Source organism: Strongylocentrotus purpuratus, unplaced genomic scaffold, assembly GCF_000002235.5.
Source record: "Strongylocentrotus purpuratus isolate Spur 01 unplaced genomic scaffold, Spur_5.0 spur5_scaffold_7, whole genome shotgun sequence".
Lineage (NCBI taxonomy): Eukaryota > Metazoa > Echinodermata > Echinoidea > Camarodonta > Strongylocentrotidae > Strongylocentrotus > Strongylocentrotus purpuratus.
Genome location: NW_022145613.1, coordinates 11,082,072 through 11,095,991, shown reverse-complemented (window position 1 = coordinate 11,095,991; position 13,920 = coordinate 11,082,072). Strand labels below are relative to the sequence as shown.

Sequence of the window (13,920 nt, the reverse complement as noted above, 5' to 3'; positions counted from 1 at the left end):
ACTTCTAAATACAGATGAACTGTAGGTTTTCTCTTTTCTATTCTGTGCCATCTGTATACATTGTACTGTACATACTGTACATGTATCACTCGTGTCTTTTGGCAAGATATTAATATGCATAAATCCGCTGACCTTACCCCGTGTGTAAATGGACACCTGACTCCCCAGTCATGACATGTACCGTACTATAAATGTAGGTTCATGCTCCATGTATAGCTTGGGTAGTTTTTGGAGTGCCTGGAGTGTACAAAAACTCACTAGAATTGTTATTATTTTACTACATTCAGCTCTATTTGTTTCAAATGCCACTTTTCTATTTAAAAAAAAAAAAAAAAAAAAAAAAAATGTTTTTTGTTTTTGTTGTTTGATTGTTTTTAAAAGAAATTAATGGTGCAATATAAAAAAATGCAAATGTACATTGTAGATGCTTCCTACAGTATCCTGAAAGGATTATCCCTTTTTTCAGTTTAGGTATTGAAAAGGAAAGTAAAGTAAAGGAAAGATATAATTCAATATCTACAGGAACACATCAAAAACAGTATATCAAAAAAGGGGAACTCCAGACTTTTCCCTTTCGTTTAAACATTCCTTCGGGTGTGATTAACCTAATTCCCCTCATCATCAAATGCCCTGGAATATTCCTTTCAAATCGGTCAGCAACTTGTTTACGCCACTCAAAATGGGTTGTGGACATGATTAACACCTTTTTGCTGTATTCTTTGCAATGTTACCCCTTTAGCCTTTACCATTAAAACATCATTTCATCTGAAGTGCTAAGATGCAAATAGCTACTGTAATAGATTACTAGATAGAATTCAACACTTGATGATCTCGAAATACAGAGTATTTGATGTAACATGTACAGTAGAACTTGGAAATACTAAAAGCTATTGTTTTTGCAAAGGTTTTAATTTTGTGAATTGTTGTAGGGTCGTGTATTCAACAAAAACGCAAAAATGAGCTAGCAATGCAAGTGTGAACATCTGCTCTATGTAGCCTTTGTTAATTAGCGTGACAACAACTTGTGAAAATAACTTTATCCTTGTCATCTGCAAAAATATCTGTGTGCCAAAATATCAGCTTAGAAATTAAATATGAAATGTACAAGGTTGTTCAAGGTTATATCGAAGATGCATGTATTCACAATACCTCTCCATTTCTTAAAATCTTTCTTTGTAGATTTGCTGTCATAGCAACTGGTTGTGCAAACTGCCCTCAGTTGTCCTGCCAGCGCCAGGGTTGCGGAACGAGTTTCTGCTACCACTGCAAGCAGCTATGGCACCCTAACCAAACCTGCGATGCCGCCAGACAGCAACGCCTGGGGATCATTCGCAAAACGTCTCTCAGTTACAGTCAAGGGTCGTCCTCACGTGAGTACTACATGAACTGCTACACTAACGTACCTTAAATTTCTGTGTATAAGATGCACCTGTGTATAGACACACCCATATTTTTTGGGCCGAGAAATTTGTTGTTGTTGTTGTACCTTTGTATAAGACGCAACCCCGACTTTCAAAAAAAAAATTCAACGGAAAAAAGGTGCATCTTACACACAGAGATTTACGGTTGTCAAATGCTGTTGAGATGAAAAAAGATGGTATGTAACAAAGACAGCATACTCCTCTTCAGCCCTGGAATAGTCGGCGTATTAATGTGTTATTCACTTTTCCTCATTTTTTCAATAAATTTTCTCCAACAATTTGATTGAGTTCTCTCCAACAATTTGATTAAATTTGTGCCCCTTAGAACCACAGCAAGATGGCTTTAAACGCTACGTTGTCCCTTTTTTTCATTTTTAGGGAGGGGGGCGGGGGGGGGGGGGGCAATGTTCAGTTATGAACTGAATAGACAAGTTCATGAATGCATTTAGAATGAAAAGGTGACACTGCAATATGACTTTTCAAGAAGTACCTGCTAGTTTAGTATTTTCACATGTTAATTCCTCTTTTGAATACCGGTATTCCATTTTTTTTTTCCTACCGCTACAGAGGATCAGATCAAACAGTGCCCTCGTTGTACAGCATTAATCATCAAGCTTGACGATGGCTCGTGTAATCACATGACCTGTGCCGTCTGCGGAGCCGAGTTCTGTTGGTTGTGTATGAAGGAGATATCGGATCTCCATTATCTCAGGTGAGGAATCGGGAATGATAAATGACAATTAATCCTCTCACTTCGAAAAGGGGGATTCCCTACGATTGGTTCTGTAGGACATTGTCTATTTTCCATATATGAATCTCACGATATGACCATTGAATAATGATGAATTCTTATATCACTGTCCATCAGTCATGGTATCAAGAGATTTTCATTCATGGATCAAATATTTGGACAATTGTCACCAGTGAATAAAATACATGGGGGCTCGGGGCGAATTAGCCCCTGAAATGCCAAAAAGATCCCCGAAAGTCATAAAAGAGCCCCCAAAATTTGCATAGAGTTCAATGCAAAACGAATTAAAGAGTGTTATTTTCATGCAAGCAAGCTTGAAAAGTAGCCCCCGAAATTTTTAAAGTAGTTTTTTTCCCTGCATTGCACAGAATCGCCCAGAACTTATTTATCTCTGTTTAATGTTGCTGTTTACAGATCCTTCCATTCAAGGGGGACATGGCAATCTGTGTTATGTATGAAACTCCATGACTACTAAGTAATGCAATGCTCATAGCCTTAATGCTGGGACCGCCTGGCTCCCGTAGGCAAAGATGGAATTAAATAAACAACAATGCCCCCCACGCACACACTGCTCATTGTTGTGACATGAATGATGCTTATGTCACATTATTTTTCTGCACCATTTTTGTTGGGGGGGGGGGATGGGGAGGGGGCAGTTCTGAAAAGGTCTGAAAAGATTTTTCATAATCATCTACCAAACTAGGAGACCAAGGCCAGTGGCAAACCTTGAAAGAAGTTTTATCTAATGTAAATAAGGGATAGAGCAACGTCGATCTGGCGCTGCTCAGTGGCTGCCGGGCTCACGATCAATTGGGCAAAAAGAATTTCCGTTTCGGTTTAATAAAATTTGGAGTGGACTATTAGGCTATTATTATTATTATTATTATTGCTTCATTGAGAATTTCAGTTGCATATGTAGCCAATATTACTGTCGTAACTTTGTTGTTTAGTGAAATACGAAACCTGTTTGGGCAATTGCAATTCAAAGAAAATGTTTCCTTTAAATGGGTGATTACAAAGGTACAGGTACATGGAGGAGCGGCAAGAAAAGATTTCAAGTCTTTCATAGAATTGTTATTGAATACATGAAACATAAAGGAAACATTAAACAGGAATGTACAAGGCCACGGTTTCAGCTGCTACTACAAGTAGGAACTAGAAAACAGCACAAATGTTGTTTGTTGATCAAGTCAGGGATTTGGAATTGGTTTCAAGAGTCACAAGTCATGTACATTTATAGGAGTGGTGTATTTTTCCACGTATGAGATATTTTTGAAATGTTTCCTGAACTATATTTGTTCACTGATCTGTGTTTTTAAGTGACTGCAAGGTTTATGGAAGCTCGTTCACCCACAGGCTATGCTTATCCAAATATACATTATCTGGGATCGGTCGGCCGGGTCGGGGGAATTTCTTTGTTTGTGCAGTCAGATAAATGCAAAGCCAGATAAAACAGTGATTTGTCATCAGTATTGTGTATTATTCATTCAAATTTGAGTGAATCATAAGAAACAAAGCAATTCTATTTTCTCACTATATTGAAGGACTGTGTCATGATGATAATGTGGGATAATTGGGACTGGGAATTCTTGGAGCAAGCAGGTTTGGGAATTTGAAAATGATGGGTATAGGGATTAGTCATCGGGCACATACTCTAATTGACACTTAATTACAATAATAACTCTATTTGTAAAAACAAATTTACTTGTAGATTACATTTCTACAGAACTTACAATGTAATACAGAGTTACAATCTCATAAAGCTTTGAGCCTATTTATTACAAAAATTACAATAATAACTAAATTGTAAAACAAGGTATACATGTAGATTACATTTCTACAGAACTTATATACATGTATAATGCAGAGTTCCATTTCCATACAGTTTTGAGCCTATTTAAATGGAGTTTTCGTCTCCATAGTCTTGCATATCAGACCTTCTGCCATGCATTACAACTGACATGGGTTTGTGTTTGCGATTTACAATACTCTGCCATGAATCATGATCTTTTACTCACAAAAGAGGTCACAGATTCAAAATACTTCTTTCTATAAAAGACGGGGAGAAATAATAGATTTGAAATGATGGTATTAGTGAAACTAAATGCAAGAGGATATCAAGGATTATAAGTCCTAGTCCTATGATCCTAATCAATGTTGTCATCATGTGCTGACTATGGTAGCTGTAAAGATGCAACGTGATCTTGGAAAGATGGTTAGGTTTGATGCACAGCTTTAGGGAGATTTGTGCCCTAAAAGCTCTTTATCCAGGCTGTAGGTCCTAAACTGAGATAGCGTGGAAGACTCATTGTAAGATGTGGTTTTCGTAACTTTGTCTTTTTGCCTCTTCTTCCCTCTCTTTTGCTTTATCTCTCTTGCTCTCTTACTGGTCATTTTTCTCTTTTCCTTCTCTCTGATGGTTTTCTCTCTTTTCATTTCTCCTTTCTTTTTCTTCCTATCCCCTTGTAATGACTTACACTCTCTTGCTAGCAATTTAATCTACATAGAGAATCACTTGAAGTTTCAATTTCCCTTCCCCTTTTTAACTAGTTCATTATCTCTCTTTTGCTATCTAGGCCTATATCATGAAACTTCATCCATTGCTGTATAGAAAAGAAAAACAAGTCTTAATCCTTTCTGTTTTTGTCTCCCTCCTTCTCTTTCTCCTTTTCTGAGAAGCAATTCCACCCTCTATCTCCTTAAATACTATCAGGAATACATGCATAAACTATATATTTATGACTAGTCGTTTATTCCTGTCAAGACTATCTAGGGTATGTTTATGCTCAATTTTTTCTGGCCAGAATGAGGCAATTGTTACGCGTTTAGTTCAAAACACGGTTGTGTCCTTTCTCATTTTTGTAGAATCACAGAAAAACGGCCGTCGTAATCGCCGATCGTAAACTCACAAAAAGGTGCATTTTGGATCAGCGATTCTGGGGAAGCATAAACGCACAATCATTCGTAAACGCGTTTAAATGGGGTGACTGCACTTCTCTGGCTCCTCCAGGCATGATTCTGGAATCAGCCAGAATCATGCCTGGAGGAGCCAGAGAAGTGAGCATAAACAGTACACCGTGGAACTGCGATTACGATGAGCGTTTCAAATCACTCATTCTGCCTTCAAAATTGAGCATAAACGTACCCTATCTATGCATAACTGTAAAGACTGTTCAGTCAGTACGCCGCTGCACGAAAACCGCCCGTATTTATCGTACTCGTATGCAAGCCAAGCGGTCAATATGAATACGTAATGAGCACACGAGCTTGAAAACACCGACTTGTTTCCACCTACACAAAATGGTTTCTTGCTAATCATTTAGCATGAACGATATGTCAAATTGAAGACAAGAAACTGCTCTTTCATTTATCTGAATTAGAAATAAACTGAACTCCATTACCTTATGAAATATTTCCTGTCAAGTACAAGCTTACTTTTTCCGTATTTTCATCGAGTTTATGATGAAAGTGAATGCATAAAAAACGTATAAAACGAGTAGGAACCTCATCAATCTTTATATTTTTGGAGAGTTTAAACATCGTTCTTTGTATGGTGTGAAGATCAGGTTATTTGATGATTCGAACGGGTCAAGTTCACGGTTTTAAAAAATAGTTCCACAATAAGAAGATACATGAATACGAAGATTTCCGATCACCTACCGAACGACCATTCGTCAAAGGTGAACGAACTTGTGACTTCGCGGTTTGTTTTCTAGGCACGAATAATGGCGTTATTTCAACATTTTAACCCTATTTCATGTAATTATCTTGGTATTTATCGATTACTAAGATTAACTATGGGCAGTGATACGATTGATTTTGGAAAATTTAGTGTTCGTTTCAAGAAATTTCAATTTGAAGAATAGTATGCGCCCACCCATACAAATTTGTGTAACGAAATTATACGACTTCACCGATGTCTGAATCAGCGAGTTCAGCTGTGTGGGTAGGCGATTTTGAGCAAAATGCAATTGTCATCGAATTTATAAATAAATAAAAATCCCATTATTATTCACGGTTATTAGTGGTATGGTGAAGTTCACAGTTGTTAGTACAAAGTTGCAAAACATAATATTGCACTTTATACTATAGACTATACGCCAGGAATGTAAAGTCCAATATCTCTCTGCTTAATTGTTGTTTTTTTCTTCCCAAGAAATGATATGTGAACATGTCGGTGTCCAATGCAGTGATTGACACTACACACAAATAAATAAGTTAAAAATACACGGGGGCAATTTTCCCTTCAAACCTTTGAAAGTCGGAGGGCAAAGCAATATTCAAGTCATTCTGTTTACAAGGCGAACTGAAGTCGCTCATGAATTTGGTCCTGCAAAGGATTGAGGTTGACATTCCCGTTAACAAAGTAACGCCTTCAATAAAGAAACACAGTCCTCTGATCAGTCATACAGTTCACGCATATACACAAACGGGATGTTTCTTTTGAACAATTGTTTTTATTTTTTTTATTTCTCTTTGAATACAAGAGACAACTTGGCAAGGTTAAAAAAATACATGTTTTGGCAGATATTATTATTCATAAGCTAGTCCAGCTGGGACACACACACAGTACTGGCTAGTTTAAGGCACTAAAGCACGGAAAATACAAAAATCCTAAGTTAAATTAATAATGTTATAACACGAATAACTTAAGTTGCTCATGTGTACATGCTACATTCTGCCATAATATATATATTAGAAGACTGTACAAGGAATATGGTAAGTGTGCAACATAAACTATTATAACAAAAAAGAATATAATATGTAATACAAACAAAATGGAGCATTAAATCAGATAAAGAGTATTGTGCATAACACTGGTTTGCATTCATACATGTGATGAATACATACTGGTAAGTGGTTTTCTATATTTAGCAAAAGAAAGAAATGCTGAAAGAACACAGGCTGCAAGGTGAACATGATCACTACCGGTAGAAGCAACATACATTGTCAAAGTTAAAATCAGTGACAGATAACGGATTAGTTAAATATTCCAACTAAAGTGTTTCGCCTGTTTACAGAGAAATTCATTTCCGTTATTGACAACATTTCGGAACTGCATGTTCACCTCTGAAGGTGAACTAAACTGTGAGGAAAAGGATGGTCTATTGGGCACATCTTGGGCACTATTCTTGTCAATTTGTAATGATCTCAATTTAGAAACTGAAATATGCCATGAACGTATAACATAATCATGAGACATCTCTGCACTGTAAAAAGATATTCCCCTCCTACCAGCATCTCTATGTACAATCAAAAGCTCACCGAACTGGTATATAATCTTATCCTTTACAAATAATGGACTTTCATTTACACGGTCATTCTGTAGCGCATCACAACATCTTTTTGAGACAAGATCAGAAAAATATTCATAAACAGTTATGAATAAAAATAACCATCCTCAAGACACAGTCTACATATATACAAATAAACATTTAGAATTTTGAGTAAAAAGTCTTCGTCCGAATCTGATGCAAGCACACAGCTCTGATGCGAATTTTCCATACTTCTAAGTGACATTTTATTAGCTCTACTTTTCTTTATACAATACATGTAGCATGGTCTACATATATGGTGACCTTGTGTTCCTGAAAAGTCTTCATTTATATCACCCAATCTTTTCAATTCACTTTCAGGAATATCTTTACAGGTATATGTTTTGTCATCAGAAGTCAGTAATGCTTCACAAACAGAACAGGAACGATAACTTCTAGATTGCTCAAAATGTGCCAATTCAAATCTATGTTTCATGCATAAAGGTATAGTAGGTGGAATTGAAGTGCATTCTTCAGAAAATGCAGCATTGAATTATTCTAATTCACATTCACAATCTCTTAATAATTTATCAACACAACGGTCATAATGGAACAGAAATAAAATAATTCTTTCTTTTTTACGTGTCTTTTGGGTTTTTCAATTTTCTAACATATTTTTTTCTGCAACCACTACAAATACAGTCTGTCATTTAGATATCGGTATTACGTTCCGTAATGATAGCTACAAGGGCATTAGATTTCATAGTACATAAATGGGGCCAAGGAGCCAACTTATCCTTCACCCCAGCAGCAAGAACGATTGATGTGATGTACAGGCTGAATTTTCTACTTCATCCCTCATGGTGATAAAATCACAATGCTTAATCTGAAAATAAGATAAGAGTCAAAGAAAAACTGACTTAATATATCATTAAAACGTTAATTGATGCAACTTCAAAAGTTTACTTGACAAACAGTTGACATTCATAAGTTAAGGAGCAAGATTAATAATATTAGTTCAAATAAAAATAATTTTCCTGTATTTTCACAATGCTTTGGTTAGATTACAACCTAGGAACACTGTTTATATACCAGTAATGGAAACAAAATGAAGATTTTTTATTTTATGAATTCACTTATTAGTTCTTGAGGAAGAAGATTTCTATTTAATAATGTCACTCAGGTGGAGTGAGATGCTGCGATGCATGAAAACAGCTCAGCCATCTACTACCCTCGAGAACGACACCATTTGGGGAAATCCATGTTGCCCTCTAGGGAAGTCGACAGCTGAGCCGTTGTGCAGTCCCTCGCTCCGCCCATGTCATGTCAACATTCACAAAACAACACCATAATGTTACCACGGTGGTTAGCATTCATTGAGGAGATAATTACTGAATAAATGGTAACTTTAATGAACAGGATCTTGTTTTTTTCCGAGAATAAACAATAAAATGTGATTCAAAATGAGTTTAATTTGAATTTACTTTGAGAAAGCACTTTATAATTTCCATGTACATAAAATAAATGAAATCACAACTTACTTTGTTTCCAGGTTGCATCTTGAGGTCAAGATCAAGGGGGCAATCAGTTGGAAGAGGGCTAGGGGTCACATGACTGGTTGTGAAGCCTATGGGAGATCTTCTACAAGTTGTAGGAAGGACTGTGTACAGCTCCACACCTGGAACAAAATTATCAACATTAGACAGTGAATGAACAACGCAGGTTGTTTTAATATACAAAGCAATCTACATGACATTAAACAGTTATGCATCAAGATTTCCTAATCATGTATTAGAAGAGGAAATGAGAGTAATTACTATATTATCCTATGGGAGAACATAAATGAACTTTTTTCACCAATCAGAAATTTCACTGACTGCTCTTTAGGGATACAAATTTCCATGTAAATGCAATAAATGAAATCACAACTTACTTTGTTTCTAGGTGGCATCTTGAGGTCAAGGTCAAGGGGGCGATCAGTTGGAAGAGGGCTAGGGGTCACATGACTGGTTGTGAAGCCTGTGCGGGATCTTCTACAAGTTGTAGGAAGGACTGTGTACAGCTCCGCACCTGGAACAAAATTATCAACATTAGACAGTGAATGAACAACGCAGGTTGTTTGAATATACAAAGTAATCTACATGACATTAAACAGTTATGCATCAAGATTTCCTTATCATGTAAGAAATCACTACTGTATTCTATGGGAGAACATACATGTAAGTGTATTTTTTTTATAGTTTCACTGACTGCTATTTAGGGAAACAAATTCCCATGTGAATAGAATAAATTAAGTCACAACTTACCTTGTTTCTAGGATGCATCCTTGAGGTCAAGATCAGGGGGGGTCAATTGGAAGAGGAGGGCTAGGGGTCACAACTTCTATGAGGGCCTGTGTACATCTCAGCGCCTGGAACCAAAAAAACAAAAACAAAAACAATTAACACAGAATGAACACAAGAAATAAATCAAACATTCAAGAGTGATTTCCTCAACAAATAAAAAAGCTAGCAAGAACTAGTTCTCTACCCCTGGGCAAAACATGGAATCCCATTTCACAAATCAGATTATCATTAACTTTTATTTAGGGAAATATGTGTCTGTGTAAAAGTCAATATACACAAATGCACACAATGAATACGATGTGGCTGACCGGCAAGTTTGACGGTAGACATGCGATTTGAATTTTTAAATTATTTTTCTAACATCGGTGAGTTGAATTTTTTTTATTTTTATTGCTATTTATCAATTGTCACTACAGTACCGATTTTAAGTGAAATCAGTTGAGTTTTGTACAGTGGTGTTTGAAATGTTGAGATTCAAAAGAACAGCTTTTAATACACAGCCAAGGTCGTAATGGCTAATGCAGCCATGTACAGATGTAAGTCTAGACTGACTAGAGTCTAGACCACACATATATGTGCATTACTATCCTGGCTGTATATTAAAAGCTGTGCTATTGATTCTCAACATTTCAAACACCACTGTACAACACTCAACTGATTTCACTCAAAATCGTTACTTTCGTGACGATTGATGACACCTACATAGCATTAAAATACAATTTTTTCAACTTTCCGATGTTAGAAAGAATTATTTAAAAATTCAAATTGTGAGTCCACTGTCAAACTTTCGATCAGCCGCATCGGCATGATTGTGTGCATCTCTGTGTGTTACGAGTGTATCGACTATTCATGTAGATCTATTCCAATCCTGCCTATGCAGTGCAGTGCTACTGGTCAATACGCAATAGCATTGACTCATCTTGACTTTTAATAGAAGTCTAGATCAAATCCTATTTGGAATTCAATCTAAAAACGTTATTACTAATAATCCCAGTCCCATTTGATGCCTGAACACATGAGGAAACTGAAATTCAACAGAAAATGAAATAGTTTCGGTCTTTGAGCCAACAATTGCACTGAAGACTCCATGAAAATCTATATGTGGGACAACACTATACAATCGGTAGGCACTACGCCCATTCGCGCGTTTTACTATTTTTAGACCATTTCGCGCCAGTTCACCCAACTTCGAGTACGTATTTCCGGTGAAAACATAATTTTTTTGGGGATTTGGGAAGCAGAATTCACTAATTTCCTGTTGAGGAACCTCAAATTGGACAACAGATTTGGCAATTTCAGACATTGCTGAACACATATCGACATCAAATGATCTTTTTCTAGTTTCGAACGGGTCAGGTTTACGAAAACAAATTTTAGTTACAAAACTAGGAACGAAAACTTCTCAAAATTAGGCTTCATTGCATGATGCTGTAAAACCGTAAATTTTGCGGAAATATATCAACATTTCATATCATTCGAAAGGAAATTTTCTGGAGATCGACTTACCCAAACATGGCTGCTCAAAAACTGAGCATGCGCGAGAAAATAGAGTCTACGTCATCCCTTCCAGTATTCTCGCACGATCTCGTAACTTCTCGTTTGTGGATATTATTCATCGAGCTGTTTCCATCGCACGATAACGCTCGCACGATATGCTCATTAGCGAGCGTGCAGCGGGCTGACTGTGTTGAGACTATACCAATTTACACTTAGGCCTTTAGGGGCATTTGATAATAGGAGGGTATAAGGAGTACAGTTTTAGCTAAGGAATTTGGGTGTGATCATTGGACCGAGTTATTTATAACTGAATACCTCATTCATTGAAACCCACAATGAATGACTGGGCAGGATCGAACCAAAGAGTCTTTGATCGTACTGGACTCGAGCATGCAAACACTACATACGAACTGGACTCTAGCATGCAAACACTGTACTGCACTCTATTTGCTTTTCCCTGATTAAGGTCAATACATTGTAGTATTTGTTAGTCTGATGCAAACATGCCCTCATCAGAGAGCTGGTGTAAATATCCTTACAAATAGTTCGGGAATTCTTTAAATCAACTATCATGTCATGCATCCTAGCAAAACGGTTTATAGTTTGATAATAACCGTAAAACTGATTGAACAGGAACGTCCGGATGAATGAAGGAACAAAACTTGGAAAGTGTACATATTGGGATTTCTATCTCCCTAAGAATAATTAATATCCTATTCTCTTTTTTCATTTGGAGTTAAAAAAATAAATAAATAATCGGTACAGTATGATACCATTACTTGGAGAAAAAAAATTGTCTAAATGATGTTTTTTCCAGTTTTATGTTTGTGTTTTCCCCGTTTGTTCCTATTTATCCCTTGTTACAGTACCAAATACTTTATGTGAAGTTATCCATCGGTCTCTCACAAATAGCTATCGGTAACATAATTTTGTAGTATTTGATCTGATTTGATTTGATTTTATTTTATTTATTTATTTTCCACTCAAATATCCACAAATTAAACCATACAGTGTATGCCCATTAAATGTGATTGTGAGTGCTTATATAAGGCCAGCAGTTTTGTTTACATCATCATGAAACGAATGTCCATGCTGATCAATTAATTATCTGGCCAAGGCTGGAGTTCCTGGAAATACATGTCCCATGATAAAGCCTGTTGCATGCATAGAAGATAGGAAGATGGGCACATAGCCAGGGAATTGACAGCAGACTAATCTACATGAAGGAATTCCCCTTCTAACATCCTTATGGCAGGCACATGACAATTGTCATTTGACATTGAACTCACGATCATAGAGTACACTCGGAACATGTATGTGTGCCATCAGAAGGACGCTATGTACAGGAATTGCTAATAGCCCAATATACATGTATATGCATACATGTACATATTTAGGCATACACTTAAGAATTCCCCTCCTATCGCCCTTATGGCAGGCACATGACAATTGTCATGTGACATTGAACTCACAATCATAGAGTACGCTCGGAACATGTATGTGTGCCATCAGAAGGACGCTATGTACAGGAATTGCTAATGGCCCAATATACATGTATGTATATGCATACATGTACATATTTAGGCATACACTTAGGATTTCCCCTCCTATTGCCCTTATGGCAGGCACATGAAAATTGTCATTTGACACTGAACTTATAGAGGACACTTGTACTTCCTTCCTTAGTGAAGATTGCATGAATCATTTTCAGTGAGAAATTCAGTATTGCACTTTGTTTGTGTAAGATTGCTATGGATGAGAATGACTTGCAAGTTTAGGATTGTTGGTGCATATTTCTACCCCATTTATATCAGGTTACTATCAGAGACCATACTTGAGTGATAATGAGATAATAAGACAATAATTAGATGAACCTTACAGGTAATTAACTGCACTGAACCTGTTCACAAAATGTTTCAAATCAATGAAAAATAGAAAGTGAAATAGCCCCAGACATGTAGGAATATTACTTTTCTCTATTGAAAATCCTGTATTTACCATGAGATAAGGAAATGAGTTTTACAGCACTGTACAGATACAGTACTCTCTACATTCACTCTTACCCCATTCCATTTTAGACTTGCCGAAATGAATTCTGTTCCGGTAATCAATATGTATATTAAATTGAAGAGCTTCAATCATTTCTTTTAAAGGCGTACTGTTATTAAATCATGGGGGATTGTGGGTACATGTGATGCATTGCATTACTTTTTTTTCTTCTTGATGTGTCGGAAACCACCAAGACCACAAAATTGTTGATGGTATCTCATATCTTTTGAATGAAAGAGAAAGTAGTTAAATTCAGCTTTTATGAAATTTGATGGTGCTTGAAACGAATTAGAAGTTTAAAGTAAAGCAATTCAGACAGATATATTTACTTTCATTAGGTGTATTCTCTTGAAAATATCTATAAATACATGTATTCTTTTCAATGGAAACCTGTCAATTATCAATCTTAAAACGTCCCGTTAGCTGGAAACATTCATGTTTTGAGGACCCGCACAATGATGACACTCTCTATTAAAGTGAGGCAAGATTTATATTATGGTTGAGTCATCTTTTCTTCCTCGTTAGTAGACGAAGTACCATGTAAACATCCTGGTTGTTGCTTGTAAGCTTCTGGGACATGGAAACATTTGCATGGCATGACT

General features: G+C 36.5%; 1 protein-coding gene and 1 long non-coding RNA gene across 5 annotated transcripts in view; one reads left to right on the top strand and one right to left on the bottom strand.

Moving 5' to 3' along the window:
- LOC575444 (E3 ubiquitin-protein ligase RNF19A) overlaps window positions 1-13,920 on the top strand; it is a 47,913-nt gene that overhangs the window by 18,171 nt on the left and 15,822 nt on the right. For all 4 annotated transcript variants that reach the window (XM_775846.5, XM_011679706.2, XM_011679707.2 and 1 more), the window contains exons 3-4: window positions 1,180-1,370; window positions 1,989-2,133. In XM_775846.5, the coding sequence (XP_780939.3) occupies window positions 1,180-1,370; window positions 1,989-2,133 (336 nt within the window). The remainder of the gene's footprint in view (window positions 1-1,179; window positions 1,371-1,988; window positions 2,134-13,920) is intronic.
- Window positions 6,610-11,457, bottom strand: LOC105446760. The gene is made up of 5 exons (XR_004062152.1): window positions 11,279-11,457; window positions 9,734-9,837; window positions 9,361-9,497; window positions 8,969-9,105; window positions 6,610-8,313 (listed from the first exon to the last, which is right to left on the bottom strand). It is a non-coding gene; the product is annotated as an uncharacterized LOC105446760 (long non-coding RNA).